This window comes from Chionomys nivalis, chromosome 1, assembly GCF_950005125.1.
Source record: "Chionomys nivalis chromosome 1, mChiNiv1.1, whole genome shotgun sequence".
NCBI classification, from domain to species: domain Eukaryota; kingdom Metazoa; phylum Chordata; class Mammalia; order Rodentia; family Cricetidae; genus Chionomys; species Chionomys nivalis.
The window spans coordinates 20,921,337-20,936,809 of record NC_080086.1 but is presented as its reverse complement, the minus strand read 5'-3'; the positions used below and the strand labels follow the sequence as shown (position 1 = coordinate 20,936,809).

The 15,473-nt window shown below is 37.3% G+C and overlaps 1 protein-coding gene across 2 annotated transcripts; it reads left to right on the top strand.

The window, feature by feature from the left end:
* Positions 1-1,674: 1,674 nt before the first annotated feature.
* LOC130883748 (killer cell lectin-like receptor subfamily B member 1) lies at positions 1,675-14,844 on the top strand. Of its 2 annotated transcripts, none has more exons than XM_057784520.1 (6): positions 1,675-1,759; positions 9,971-10,060; positions 10,825-10,899; positions 11,421-11,575; positions 12,052-12,167; positions 14,721-14,844. In XM_057784520.1, exons 1-6 carry the CDS (start codon positions 1,675-1,677, stop codon positions 14,842-14,844), a joined length of 645 nt encoding a protein of 214 aa, XP_057640503.1. The 2 variants fall into 2 exon arrangements, with proteins under 2 accessions (XP_057640503.1, XP_057640495.1); XM_057784512.1 differs by having other exon boundaries at positions 9,971-10,069.
* Positions 14,845-15,473: the final 629 nt, after the last annotated feature.

Here is a 15,473-nt window from a genome sequence, read left to right as displayed (position 1 = left end):
ATTGCTTATTCAAGTGTTTGCCATGAAAGAACTTAATATTTGGCGTGTTTATTCACACATTCCCCATGTAAAGCTAAACTATCTTGACAAAGAAAGGAGTTCATGTGGCAGGAAAACGGGCTGTTATAAGTCTTCAGGTGATTCTAATGTAATATAAAACTTGAGAAACTTATGAAAATACACACTGAAATTTCTTTATGCTAGATTTGATAATTTTCTTGAACTGTATAGAGTAACTCATGATGGACAACTCTGGAAAGTCTTGCACACTTGTTGAAATCTTAGGTTTAGATGGGAAATGAGGCAGAACCTTCTGTCTGGTGTTGACTGAAATGACTGTCATCAAACAATGACAACTGAGGAGGTTTTACTGGGTCTTAAGTGAGACCTTACACAGGCTTCCTCTTGCTTGTAATCATTAATGGTCTTTGGGAATAAATGTGCTTCCCATTCTGTGTGTGCACACGTCCTGTCTTCCAGAACTCACAGTCAGCAGACTGCTGCCACTGCCATGTAATTGTGCGCACCTGGTACAATTCCACTCTGAACACAGAAAGTGACTTTATGGAAATTTTTGCTTTTTTACTTCACCTGTAATCTGTGAATGTCTGATCTGGAATTTGTAGTCTTGCTCCAAGTCTCTAAGCTTGAAAAACCCTTGGAGGAGTTAGCACATTCCATAAACCTAAGTCCTCCACTCTCACTAGATCTGACAGATAAAGTCATTTCACTTAGGTGAATATTTTTATATCCATGTGAACCTTCAGGACAATGCTGAAAGACCCATGTGACTCTCTCCTTGGGTCACTATGTATGTATGTATGTATGTACCTATCTATCATCTATCTATCTCATCATGTGTCTACCTCATCATATATCTATCCATCTCTATCTATCTATCTATCTATCTATCTATCTATCTATCTATCACAAAATACCTTATATCAATTCCTGGGGGTTTAGTGGGGAATGATTCCTTAAATTTCAATTCAAGATTGGGTGGTTGTAGGCAGAGTTTTTCTGTAGTGCAGACACTCTCAAAGAAACACACTGAGACTTATATAGCAAATTATATTATAAATGCCCAGCCAACAGCTCATCCTTATTACTAACTAGCTCTTATATGTTAAGTTAATCCATATTCCTTATTTGCACTCTGCCATGTGGTGGCATATTTATTAACACAGCAAGTTATCTTCTGCTTCTTCTGCATCTGGTTGGCAACTCCAGACACATCCTTTTTCCTTCCAGCAGTCTCTTCGAGTGGCTCTCCTGCCTAAACTTATTCTGTTCAGCTTCTTTATTAAACCAATCACAGTGAAATATATTCACATAGAGTAAAGGAATATTCTACAGTAGGTAGTAATTTACTCTGACCTTTATTCTGAGAAAATAACTGAGAACAGATGGTTAAAGAAAGAAAAACAAAAAGTCTTTTTTAGAATTGTCTCAAAATGCATACCATCTTTCTGCTTGAAAGATAAGGACATGCAAACTGTGTGAGCATAATGGACACCAAATTCGGTAACAGTAGAGAAATTCTCAACTGCTAGTGTGCGTGGGTGTGGATGCAGACAGTAGAGCGTTCACAGCGGATTTCCTTTTGTTCATTTGGCCTCACAGAGTTTTGAGTTTTACCTCTTCCAGAAGTCAGTGTCACATCTTCCACCTGCAATGGACACATCAGTGGTTTACGCTGACTTAAGTGTAGCCAGGACCCGAGTGCTTAGCCATGCATCACCTCCATCTCTTCCCTCAGGTAAGAGGCTTTATTTTTCATTTCAGTGTTTGAATATAGTCTAGAGATGGTTCCCATTAAATTACAGTTTTAAATGATTGCTTTGGAATGATGAAAAGTACTTTTACTCCTCAGGTAAGAGTACTTGTTGCACAAACCTGACAATCAGAGTTCAATTCCCAATACCTTTGGTGGAAAGAGAATCACTTCCTGAAAGTTGTTCTTTCAACTCTACACCTAGTGCGGCATGCACACACCTGCAGTCATACAGGCACATAAACACAGACACTCACACGCTCACACAGTCACATACTTATCACATGCTCAAAAACATGTCAAATAATCATAACTTTAGAGAGAAAAATTTAAATGCAATTTTATTCAAGGAGTTCATGATATGTGAACAGGGCTATTTAGCTTCAGTTTAAAAGACTCTGAATAAGTAATATTTTGCATATATGATCAGAAAAATACTTTTAGAGACACTGCTGACTTACTGTAATGTATCTTGCCCATTCCAGATCCTGGTACAGAGCACAGGCACTTTGACTCAACTCTAATCCAGTTGCACACCTAGTAATTAGCATTGGACACAATAGCCCTTTTCTTTTCCAGAGAGTTAAGACTGAGGGAATGCTCAAAAAAAAAAAAAATGACATGAGATGAGGGTGTGTAAAAAGTGGCCAGAGACTGAGGGAGAAAACTTGTCTAAAATTGTCACAAGACCATATTCTTTGCCTTACAGAAGCTTCTTAGTTTCAGGAAGTCCCAATTGATTGTTGGTCTCAGAGTCTGTGCTATTGGTGTTATATTTAGGAAGTGGTTTCCTGTGCCAGTGGATTCAAAGCTATTTCCTACTTTCTCTTTTATCAGTTTCAATGTATCTGGATTTATGTTGAGGTCTTTGATACACTTGGACTTGAGTTTTGTGCATGGGGATAGATATGGACCTATTTGTCTTCTTTTACATGTCGACATCCAGTTATGCTATCACCATTTTTTGAAGGAACTTTCTTTTATCCATTGTATAGTTTTGGTTTCTTTGTCAAAAATCAGGTGTTTATAGGTGTGTGGATCAGTATTAGGGTCTTCAGGTTTCTGATATCTTCTTCAATTTCTTTTTAAAGTTCTTTCTCTTCTTTGGATTCAGTTATCACAAGATATTTTATGCTATTTGTGGATATTATCAAGGGGGATGTTTCTCTGATTTCTTTCTCAGCCCATTTATCTTTTGCATATAGGAGGGCTATTGATTTTTTTTTTGAGTTAATCTTGCATCCTGCCACATTACTGAAGCTGTTTATCAGCTATAGGAGGTCCCTGGCTGTTTTGGGGGTCACTTATGTATACTCTCCTATCATCTACAAACAGTGAAAGCTTGACTTCTTCCCTTGTAATTTGTTTTCTCTTAATCTCCTTTTGTTGTTACAGGAGAAAAAGAAATTATTTCCCCCAACTCACATACATTCATGTACAAGCAAGCTGCTACAGATTAACAGAGTGTAACCAAGCAAGGTATTCTTGATAGTTCTTTTGCTGGCAGTCTGCATTTTGTGGTTACAAAGAAAGGAATGATCACTTTATTATTTATGAAAAAACTTAAAATAATCACAAATCCAAATTTTCATTTATGAAAAACAATCATCTCTCTTAAAATCCCTAGGGTACATACCCATTCATCAACAAGTTTTTTTTAAAAAAAAAAATCAGGAAGCTGAGGGCAGAAATGGGTATGAGAAATTGAGGATTTCCTTTGTTCACCAACCCATCTGATCAAGAAAGGTGCATTAACCAGTGATATCATTGATTTTATTTCCTGATCTCAATGAGTTCCTTGTACAACTATTAAAACTGTACCTTTCCAAACTTAAAATTGTTCCCCAAGATTGGCTACCGCAAAGTTATTAACAAAAACATCTTAAACTAACCTTCTCATTATGTAAAACTTGGATGCACACCAAAACCCATTAACACATCTCCCAACATTAATATTTAAAGGCTTGTGCTAGCCTAACTTCTAGGAATCAACTGTTTTCCTTAATCACTAACCTAGGCTACAGACTATAGGGCTCCTCAAGATAAACTCATGAGTCCTAGCTGCATGGTACTACCTTGGTTCTATTTTCTATTCTCTTCAGCTCCTGCTTTATCAGGAGGCAAGGACAACACTATATCCTGCCATTTTCTATATAAATTTCCCCATTAAACTAACCTCTATCACAATACCTTACTATATTTATTGAAAACCCCAATCATCAAAATTCTATTTAAAATAACACTATTATTGTATAAAATCATTACTTCTGTGAAACAATACAGCTTAAAAGGCAATCATCATAATAATCCACAGGTAAAAATACCCACTAGAACAGGATATGTCTGTGACATAATCACAATACATTAAATGCAGTGATGATCCTCCCAAACCCATTCACAGCATGGCAGATACCAGATAAAAATGTCAGTGCAAACACATAAAGGCACAGCAGTAGCAAAAGACATTCTGGGAACAAAGCCCATCAGGGCCTTGCATTCCGGTGGGTGGATTCCTGAAATTAATTGCCACCTGCTGCTCTTTGACATGGCCACTGATAGGTTAGGAACTATTAAATTAAAAAAAAAAAGTGAAAATCAGGAAATCATCTTAGAGTCATCAAATCTGCTTCATTATCATCTTTACAATGGGTCAGGGAATAGAGGAGGCTTTGATACTGCTGGGAGGATTCCAGTGAGCAGGTGTGATAGGAAGCATCATGCTTTTCTTTTCCTTGTGTTCAAGCTTAGCAAAAGGATGAGAATGGGCTTGTTGAAGTGGGTGTAAGAAAATGAATGTTGAAAAAGACAATGAGATTTCCTCAACATTACTAGCCATGATCCCAATCCAAGGGACTAGAAAATTTGTCTGCTCTGATTGTGATTATTTTCCTACATACCATCAACTTGAATAGAAACCTAAAGGACAAAAGCAGTAGAATAAAGGTAGAACAAATCCTGTGAAGAGAAAATACTGACCAGGTAGTGAAAGAAATGAAACAACCTGGATCCATTAGCTACACAGTTCAAAGTGTGGGAAATTCACGGCAAAGTGATTAAATCTCCCAGTAAACACACAAAAACAGAAAGAGGGACATAGGCAGTGACTTGCTTTGTGGTCACATAATCAAAGGTTAGCCTTGATAGTATGACAGATAAAATTTGTACAGAGTTCATTCATTCACTCAGAAATAAGTATCTGCCAAGTGTCAGTAATTTTCTAGATGAAGATCCAGCTGTAAACAAACATGAACATCTTTTCTTTATAGAGTCTATATGACTTTGTTTGTGTGTAATCATTGGACACTTGTCTCAGAGACTATGTGGTGCTTAATGTCAGCAAGAAAAACACTTACATGGAAATTAAGATTTTGCCTTTAGAGATGGCATCATGTCAAGCGAAGTGATCATGGCAGGGCTTCCTGGGAGACGATGCTGAGTCAGTCCTGGAAGTCTCTGGGGACCAAGACTGAGTATCTGAGAGATGAGACGTAGAGGAAGCTAGACTAGCCAATGAAAAGGGAGAACATTTATGTGGTGCTGTCAGGGAACATGCATGCCTGATGTAGTGTGGAGATTGTCAGGGGGAATGTAATCAGCGTAAAGGGATTCGGAAAACATCCATGGGATCAAATAACCATAAAGTGGAAGCCATTGAAATGTCTGGAACAGTGAAGGTGACTTATTCTGTGAATAACAAACAAACAAACAAATGAACAAAGGGCCTGAAACTGAAATTTCCACATAACTAAAGTTCACATGGTCTTTTAAAGGTCTATCCACTCATTCTAATATCATACAGAAGAGATCAATCAGGGATAGATGTCTATGCAAGTCCTTATTCCTTAGTGTGAAAGAATAACAATTTTAAAAACGACCCAAATAATCCTTTTACTTTTAGTTTTAAAAAACACTTGTGTGTGTCTCTGTGTGTGTGTGTGTAGGTGTGTGTTGGGGGGAGAGAATTACTGTATGTTGAATAGTTCTTGGTACAAGACACTATACTTTGGAATTTATTAGAATTGTTTCATAAATTCTGAAAGTTCTTAAAGAAGATAATGTCCAGACATTTTATAGATGAGGAAATTTCTGGTTTATGACACCTTAACATATTGTCCCCAGTATTGTATTGTGTTGCATTATAAATTTGAAATATGATTGTTCTGAATATTAGACTTTAGTAAAAACCATAAAAATAGTGACTGTACAAAGATAATTCAATTATATATAAGAATTAATAATTTTGAGGCTGGAAAGATTGAGAAAAGAGATTTCATACATATATATATATATATATATATATATATATATATATATATATATGATGAGAAACATGACTTGTTAGACTTATTTACTGGGCTCAGTCCCTCTAAGTCTCACTAGTATTCAGGAGAAATTCTAGACTGATATAAATACACTGATCTTCTCATATTTGTGGTGTCTCTCCTTATGAAGTCACACAGCATGACTTACAGAGCAGAAAGGACATTCCATGATCTCAAAGTTCAGTGTCTTGTGTTTCCTTCCATGACAGTCTTGTTTCACTTTGACCACTCAGAATTGCTCACTGTCCACAGATTATTGCTTATAAAACCTCTTCTTATGATATTAAGTCTCTTCTATAAAATGTAGTATTTCCACAGGAGCTATGTACATATTCCTTTATGCTTTAGATAATCTCCATATTCCCTACAGTGTCTAAGATGATCTCATTGCCTTGAAATAGTTGTTCTTATTTGTCTAGAGATATGATGGGGAATGTCCATATAGGTTCAATAGATTTTTATGTGTGAAAAGTTTTAGTTAGCAGTGAACGTGAATTACTGTGTCTATCGATATGACTAAGGGGAGTTGTCTCCTATCTCCTGAGAACACTTCTACTCATTCTGCCCTTTTCGTTTTTCTCAAAACACTTAAAATGATTTCTGCTAACTGGGAAGAGGGGCAGAGGGGGCCAGCCTCCAGCATCACGGGGCTCTGAGGGAACCCACAGAATCAGTTTGCTATGATATTTTTATCTGTGGGTGTAAGGGAAAAGACACTCACTCACTCTTTTGATGATTTCTTTCTTCTGCATTCTTTAATCTGTGTTCCGTATTTTCTTTTCTTACCTCTATATTTCTTCTTTTTCTTTTGGTCGTTTTTTCCTAACCCTTTGTTCTTCCTTATTCTCATTCTTGTTTTCCTTCTTTGTTCTTGTATATTTGCTCTTTATTTTTCCTCTAAAGCTTATATACCCCAACAAAATCTTTCAGGCAATATAAAAATTATAATGTGGGCCGGGCGGTGGTGGCACACGCCTTTAATCCCAGCACTCAGGAGACAGAGGCAGGCGGATCTCTGTGAGTTCGAGGCCAGCCTGGTCTACAAGAGCTAGTTCCAGGACAGGAAACAAAAGCTACGGAGAAACCCTGTCTCGAAAATTAAAAAAAAAAATTATAATGTGGTTACATTCTAGTTTTCAAATGAATGATTACAATGAATACAAGTAAAAGGCAGCATGCATTCCATATCACTTAACATGATTAAACATTTTATGCATTACAGGTGAAAAGTAAGTTTTCCCAAGAACCCAGGTACATTATCCTAAGTCACAGCTTCTGTGATTCCTCAATAGCAACTTATGTGCTATATATATTCTACAGTATCAGGTTTATCAGAGGCAAGACAATATTTTATCCTACCTTTACCTGTATTAATTTTTCCACTAAACTAACCTATATCTTAATTTCTTACTATATTTATTAAAAACCCTCAATCATCAGAATCCTATTTAAACTAACACTATTATTTTATTGAGTCACTGATTCAGTTACATAGTACAGTTTAAGAGGAAATTATTTCAATATAATCTACAAGTAAAAATGACCAGTAAAACAGGATATTCTCATGAGATAAGCACACTAAATTACAGGTAGTGGGGATTTCCCCACACCCATCCACAGCAAGCCAGATTCCAGAGAAAGATAACAACAACAAACATATAAAGGCACAGCAGAAACAAAATACATTCAGGAGTCTGTGGTCTCTGGGCTTTGACTATTAGAGATTCACTCATCAGGGATTTTCCTCCTGGGGTGCTAACACTTTGAACTTCAGTCTCCATCTGCTGCTCCTCTGATATGGCCAGAATCAAGTGTTTTAACTTATTTAATGATTGTTTGTCAGCATCCAAAAATTTCTTTATAGTCATAAGAGCACTAGAGTTTGTCTGCAATCATACAATTCAGCCACCAAAAATAATGAAAAAAAAGAAAGAAGAGAAAGGAAAAAAAAGAAGAAAGAGTAGAAAAAAACATATGGGTAAATCTTGACCACATAACGAGAATAATAAAACATTTTAGCACATCTGGTTTCAAATTTTAACATGTAACTCAAAGCATGCCATCAATTACACCAAGAAATATTTAAAAAATAGAAAACTAACAAAACAAAAAATCTGTAGCTATTGAAATTAGGAATTCCTACACATGCATGGTAAGGCACAGCTATAATTTTAGTACTTGAGAAATGGAGACAGGAGTATCAGGAGCTCAAGGTCATCCTTAACCACAGAGGGAGTTTGGGTCTAGCCCAAGGTACAGGAAATCGAATCTGAGAAAAAACAAACAAACAAACAAACAAACAAACAAAAAAACAACCAAAACAAAAAGTGAGAGGAAAGCTTTGCTTAGTACAGTATTTTTTTCTAATAATTAAATCTATGAAGTCATTCATAAGATGGTAATTCATGGAGCTTTTAAAAGCTAAATCAGAGCAGAAGGAGAATTGCGATTAATTAGACATGTAAGATCCATCTAGTATTTCTGCTTATTACATTTATAAACACAACTGTTATTGTTTTCCATATCTAAACCAATTTTTAAAAACAGTTTACCATAGAGTTAGTCTCAAAATTGTGGTTCATGATGATCACATTTCAAATATTAATACATTTTACTGTATAATAAACATAAGATATCTATTGTTGATAGTTACCAAAGAAAGCAGAGAGGTCAAACCTGGTGTCTGGACAGTGCAATATGGTAGATGTAGTGTATTTCATGCTACAGCACAGAACCCCTTATCTTCTATAGACAGAGTGTATGTCATGTCACAGCATAGTACCCTTATCTGCTGTAGACACAGCGTAGGTCATGTTACAGCACAGGACCCCTTATCTGCTATAGACACACTGTATGTCATGTTACAGCATAGGACCCCTTATCTGCTATAGACACACTGTATGTCATGTTACAGCACAGGACCCCTTATCTGCTATAGACACACTGTATGTCATGTTACAGCATAGGACCCCTTATCTGCTGTAGACACAGTGTATGTCATGTTACAGCACAGTACCCCTTATCTGCTATTAGACACAGTGTAGGTCATGTCACAGCACAGTACCCCTTATCTGCTGTAGACACAGTGTATGCCATGTTACAGCACAGGACCCCTTATCTGCTATAGACACACTGTATTCATGTTACAGCACAGTACCCCTTATCTGCTATAGACACAGTGTATGTCATGTCACAGCACAGTACCCTTATCTGCTATAGGCACAGTGTTTTTGCCATTTCAGAGTCTGTAGCTTCTGTTACTAGCATTCAACAGCAGTCTTAAACCATTAGCTATAAAATTATAGGAATAAATATTTCAGTGTTTTAAGTTGGACACTACCTTGGCCAGAAACAATGAGATCTTGCAATCTTGGTTAAGAAGTGAATTACTAGTAACCAGTGCTTGTGTCCCAGCAACACTCACTTGCTCAGTGATGAACACAAATTGGAAAAATAGTGATATCACAAGAACAATCATCCCAAAGAGAAGCCATAATGCATTATTTTAAGTAAAAGGTAATAGTACAAAGATCTCTACAGTACTCCACTTAGCAAAAAAAAAATGTTTTTACTGTCACACATCAAATTAGCAAATTGTAAAATCTGTAGTCACCAGATGTAGTATGTGCTTAATTAAGATGGAAAACTGACCCTCCCACACTCCGTGTGAGTGTGTGAGTGTGTGTGTGTGTGTGTGTGTGTGTGTGTAAAATACTGTGCACAGAATGCAGCATTAAATTCAGTTCAATCAGTACACCAGGAGTTTTGGAAATATTACTTGTAGGTAACAGAGGTCTTAGGTAACCACCTCTGACATTTATCTCAGATGGTTCCAAGTGGATGATTTAACTAGTATATTCTTTGCAATTCTTAGATGCCTGCCAGTGCCCACGCTGGCATCGGCTGGCACTGAAACTCAGCTGTGCTGGACTGATCCTTCTTGTCTTGATTCTGACTGGACTCGGTATCTCAAGTATGTGAGGCAAGCACTTTAGCTTTATAATTTCTCCAAATACATATTAGTTTTATTCATAGCATTGGGCCTCTTTGAGCCTAGGGGAAGGTCAATTGCATGTAATGTTATAGGGCAATATCCCATGTCCACTGCAGAAATCTAACATTCTTCCATTCTTCTTAATTTTTTGAAAGCCATTATAGGATATGGCACATATGCATCTTGAATATAAAAAGCAAAAGTCAAATTATGACAAAAGATGACAATAACAAAAAAGCTAAAAGAACCCCATATTTAGCTTTTTAAATGCTTGATAAAACTTTTCTTGTAGTGGGTGTGATTGAAGACGAGCAAACCCATGGATTGACTTGTCAATCAATGATATGTAACCTCATCACTGTTTGAATCCACATGTTCTGTGTATTTCATGTGATATGTCCTCTCTTCAAATTTCTCCCTTAATCCAGTGGCCAATATTTTATCCTCAATCCAGATGTCCAGATGAAATAACTTGATTTCCTGAAATAAGAAATAAAATAAGCTGGGTGTGATAACACACGCCTCTAATTCCAGCAATTGGGAGTCAGAGGCAGGTGGATCTCTATGAGTCTGATGTCAGCCTTGTCTACATAGGGAGTTCCAGCACATCAGGGCTTGACACAGAGAAACCTATCTCAACTCCCCCACAAAAAGAAAGCAAGAAAAAAAGAGCACACTCATTCCACTATTCATTTCAGCATTTAATCCTCTCTGTATGCTTCCTTATTTACTAGTGGGATTCTTAGTGAAAAAAGCACCAATAGAAAAATGTGGCGTGGCTGCTCACGAGATCATGGCTGAACCAACAGGTAATTGTGTGTCTTGAATTTCCTGATAATAAGAGGTGATTTTTGACAGAAAATGTGAGTTAACTCAGTTGAAGTTCAAAACAACCTTCAATGAAAATGCTGTATCACCTTTTATGTCTGAGAAAAACATGAAACCATTAGGAACTTGCAGGGAGTCACAGGGTTTGTAAGTGTTGGTACTGGAAACTGCACTGAAACTGTGTGACGTTGACATTTATGCTCTTATACGCCTGGCCATGCTTCCTCAGGTTGCTGGTACGCAGAATTTTAATAGGTAAATATCAAGTTAAAAAGTGAAATAGTTGATTATTTTAGAGAACATGTTAGACAGTTTACTTTGTCTGAAGTACATTAGTAGAAATGAAACATAAAACTAATCCTTTGTCATTAATTATGATTCATTTGACATATGACAGCATTAACCTTGTTCCAGCATTTGCTAAATGAAACAACTCCTGTGTGGAGCTGATTGTGGTGCAGCAGAAACAGGGCAGAAATAAACATCTTCTTTCTTACTCTAGGGAGATCAGCCATTCCAACCTGCCTGAAAGATTGGCAGCCATACCGGGATAAATGCTTTTTTATTTCTCAAATTTCCAGACCTTGGTCTGAAGGTCTTGCTGACTGCTCTGTGAGAGGAGCCACTCTGCTGCTCATTGAAGATCAAGAAGAATTGGTAAATTGATAATAAAATTTCTCAGTTTAGAACATAACACTTTCTTGGAGCTTTGATGACATGTCTGGACTTTAACCAATGGTCTATGTTGAGGAAGTGGAGACTTGGATTTTAAACAGTTTAAAACCTAGATGTAGTGGGGAGGGTGTTGGACTTTCCAAAGGGCAGGATGCCTTGCCCTCTCTTAAGGTTGGAGGGGGATGGGAGACAGGGGTCTGGAAGGTGTGGGAAGGGAGGGGGAGGAGGGGAGGAAGTGGGAATTTGGATTGGTATTTCTTTAAAGTAAAAAAAAATGGGATGAATCAATTAAAAGTAGAAATATATAGAGATCTTTTTTACAGAGGAGAGAATTATGCCAGTGGGGAGATAAGATGGGATTCAAACAGGAGTAACAGTGTTTTAGAAGGTTGGTAGAAGAAAGTGTGTCATGAATAAATAGATTGAAGATTAAGTCTCTCACTATGTTTTGGTTATAGAGATACTTTCAGGATTTCTCAAAGAGAGAAGGACATCAGTTTTTTACTGGACTGAAATATATACAAGTGGAGCAGATCTGGAAGTGGACAAATGGTTCTACTTTAAATCCTGATCTGTAAGTATTAAATGAGGAAATTTAAATATTCAATTCACCCTCATTTTTACTGAAAATTGAATTTTGTAATTTTAATTTAGTGTATAAACTCTTGAGATTGTTGAAATAGACTGAAAAGACAATTTCAGAATTAGTTGCAAAGTTTCATGTACAAGTAGATAGAAACCCTTTATAATAATATGTGTATATTTAATTACAAAGGAATTTTTTTGTATTTTTTTTTTTTTTTTTTGGTTTTTCGAGACAGGGTTTCTCTGTGGCTGTGGAGCCTGTCCTGGAACTAGCTCTGTAGACCAGGCTGGTCTCGAACTCACAGAGATCCGCCTGCCTCTGCCTCCCAAGTGCTGGGATTAAAGGCGTGCGCCACCACCGCCCGGCCTACAAAGGAATTTTAAAAGACAGGAAATAGACTAACTTTTTACTGTTAGAGATAAAGTAGTTTTAAATGTTTTGGGGGGAACATATAGAATTTCTTTTTCTCTTTCTTTTTTCACACACACTTTCTTAGAAATTTAAAAACATATTTATTTATTTTATTTTCTGTGTGTGTTCTTGAGTGTATATATGGATGTATACCATGTTCATGCAGGAGTTCAGAAAAAGGCAGTAGATTTCTTGGAACTGGAGTTGCAGATGGTTGTGAGCTACCATATGTGTGCTAAAACTTGAACCTGAGCCCCTAACAAGAATAATAAACACACTTAGGCACTACATCATTTCTCTACCCATACACAGAAATCATTCAGCGGTACTTTAGAACTGTGGTAACAAAGTTGCACCATAGTGTGTCATGAAGTTACTTTCTCTAAGCAGAATGTCTCAGTATAGACATGACTGTTTAAAAATTATTTTACACATAGTAATGATTAATCTTTCTTTCTTTCTTTCTTTCTTTCTTTCTTTCTTTCTTTGTTCTTGTGACGATTTTTGTGTGCAATTGTGCTATAATGTAAAATGCTTACCTAGTTTTGATTCCTAGTGAAAATGTTATGATAAGTGAAGATATCCATGTCAGGCAGATTATTTAGCTCACCTGCTGTGTGATTTCACTCTGATAAAAGAATGCTCTGATTAGATGGCAGTGAGCAGGTAAATTTGGCATCTGACAGGCTACAATAGAAAGATTGTTAGTCAATCTGGTTTTCATTTCATCTAGACTGAGTAAATGGTTATGCCTAAAAGTTCTACCTGTGTAAATATCACAGTTCAGTCCACAGAACTCATATAAAGTCAGACATAGAAGTCCACGTCTGATCATAGCACTCCTGCAGAGATATGGGAGGTAGAGACAGGAGAGTTACCCAGAAATGCCTGGGCCAGTGAGCCTGGAGCACACAGGACAGTGGTGGAAATAAGGTAGAAAGAGGGGGTTCCCCCACAATTTTCCTCTCACTTCTACATAACTTTGACCCTTCCATTCTCCCTCCCTTCCCAAACTCTCTTTCACACATCCGTGAAGGAAGTATTTATTCTAACACCCTGGGCCCTTGTTTTCAGGTTAGGAAAACAAGAGGAAAGTTAAAATTTTACAAGCGGTATTATTTTGGGAATTAAAGGAGAAAAGGTTAGAGTTCTCACTGTAAGTTTGCCTGGGGTAGCCCTGGAAATCCACCAAATGCTTTTTGAAAAGAAATCACTGATTTGAACAAACAGGCCTTAGGAAAAAGGTATTGAAGATTGATGAAGCTAAAAGATGAAAAATAAGATGTAAGGATATTTATAGAAGTCCAATTGAGGGAAGTTCATACTTTGATTAGCATGCTGGGCACTAGTGTGATGTAAAATTTATTGCTTAGGGACGAGGGGCACCATGAAGAAAGACAAGCAAAAGTCAGCTGTGAGAGATACCTGCCTATTGCCTGCTGGGTGACATCCTCCACTTGAGATAGGGTGCTCTTGAACTCACCAATTCCTTGTCATCACTGAGAAACTGCATGTGTTACTGTTAATATCTGGTCTCCTTCCCACCTGCAGTGATGTGTGACTAGTGTTGTGCTAGAGCAAAGAACCAACATCTCTAGGATGAGAAGGGAAGAAACCAGATTCTGTTCCACATGAGTTGAGGCTCTTATTTTCTCTGTATCCAATTCTGTAGACCCACTGTGTTCACTCTTCATGTTGAATACATTTACTAAGTACCTAAAGTGTAACTATTGTTATACATTCATGTATACCTGAATGCTTTCTCTAAGCAATAGTTGCATATAGCCTATATATTTAAGGGAACTGAAGCTCAGCAAAATGAAGATGCCTTTCACATGATCACAAGAACTATTGAAGTAGAACTAGGAATAAAACCTTCTCCTTTTCATACATCATGATAAATTTTCTTGATGGACTAATTCTTCTCCAGGGAGGGTACAACTGAAAATTTTAGAGGCTTCTCTAGGTGATATCTTTATTGATTGTGTGTATTTATAATGGTTGTACTCTGTGTTTACTATACTTAAGCACTATGTAATCTTAGCATCCTTAAATGTCCAAAAATGCCTGATGGCTGATGTGATGCAAGAAAATCCTAAACACCAGGAGTAGCTATTCTTTGCTCTTCAGATTAAAAGTCACTGGCAAGGACAAAGAAAACAGCTGTGCAGTCATCTCACAGACAGATGTATTTTCTGACACCTGTTCTGCAGACAACCGTTGGATCTGCCAAAAGAAACTGAAACATGTCTGAAATCCCATGTCCTGACTCCTGATTGTGAATGTCATCCCTATTCCTTTACCCTCTACACCAGTTCTCTGCATTGAACTGTCAATGCTGCCAGCTCTCCCAGTGCAGTTGGTGGTACAAAGCATGAACTACAAAACTCTTACAGATGCTGACTTCCAGTTTCTTTGTTCCCTGAAAGCAAATGCACACAGACACAGATGTGTTATTCTAAGACAAGTGTTTTATAGATGGAAGCCATGGCTATCAGGGCACTGGAGGCCTTGTGTGACTTTTGTTGATCTCTGTGCATGCGGTCATCTGCAGACGGGTTCAGAAAATTTTACAAAGTCTTAGTCTCAACTGAACTCCCAACCTAAGCCACTTCACATCTGGACTGTAGAACCTTGATTAAAGTCTTCGCTCTTGACCCTGACACCAGAAGCCCAGAGTTGGAAATGGAAGAGTATTTTATTGACGTCTCTGAAATTAATAATGGACTAATGTTGTGATAATGAGAGTGACTCCAGGCAAAGGAGTTCTGTCAACATGACCCTTCCCACACTGCAATCATCCAGCTGCAGAGAGTGGAGAGTTGGTGGCACCTTGGTGCTGGGCTTGTCAGTCCCCAGAGCTGTGAGACAAGAGGGGCTCTT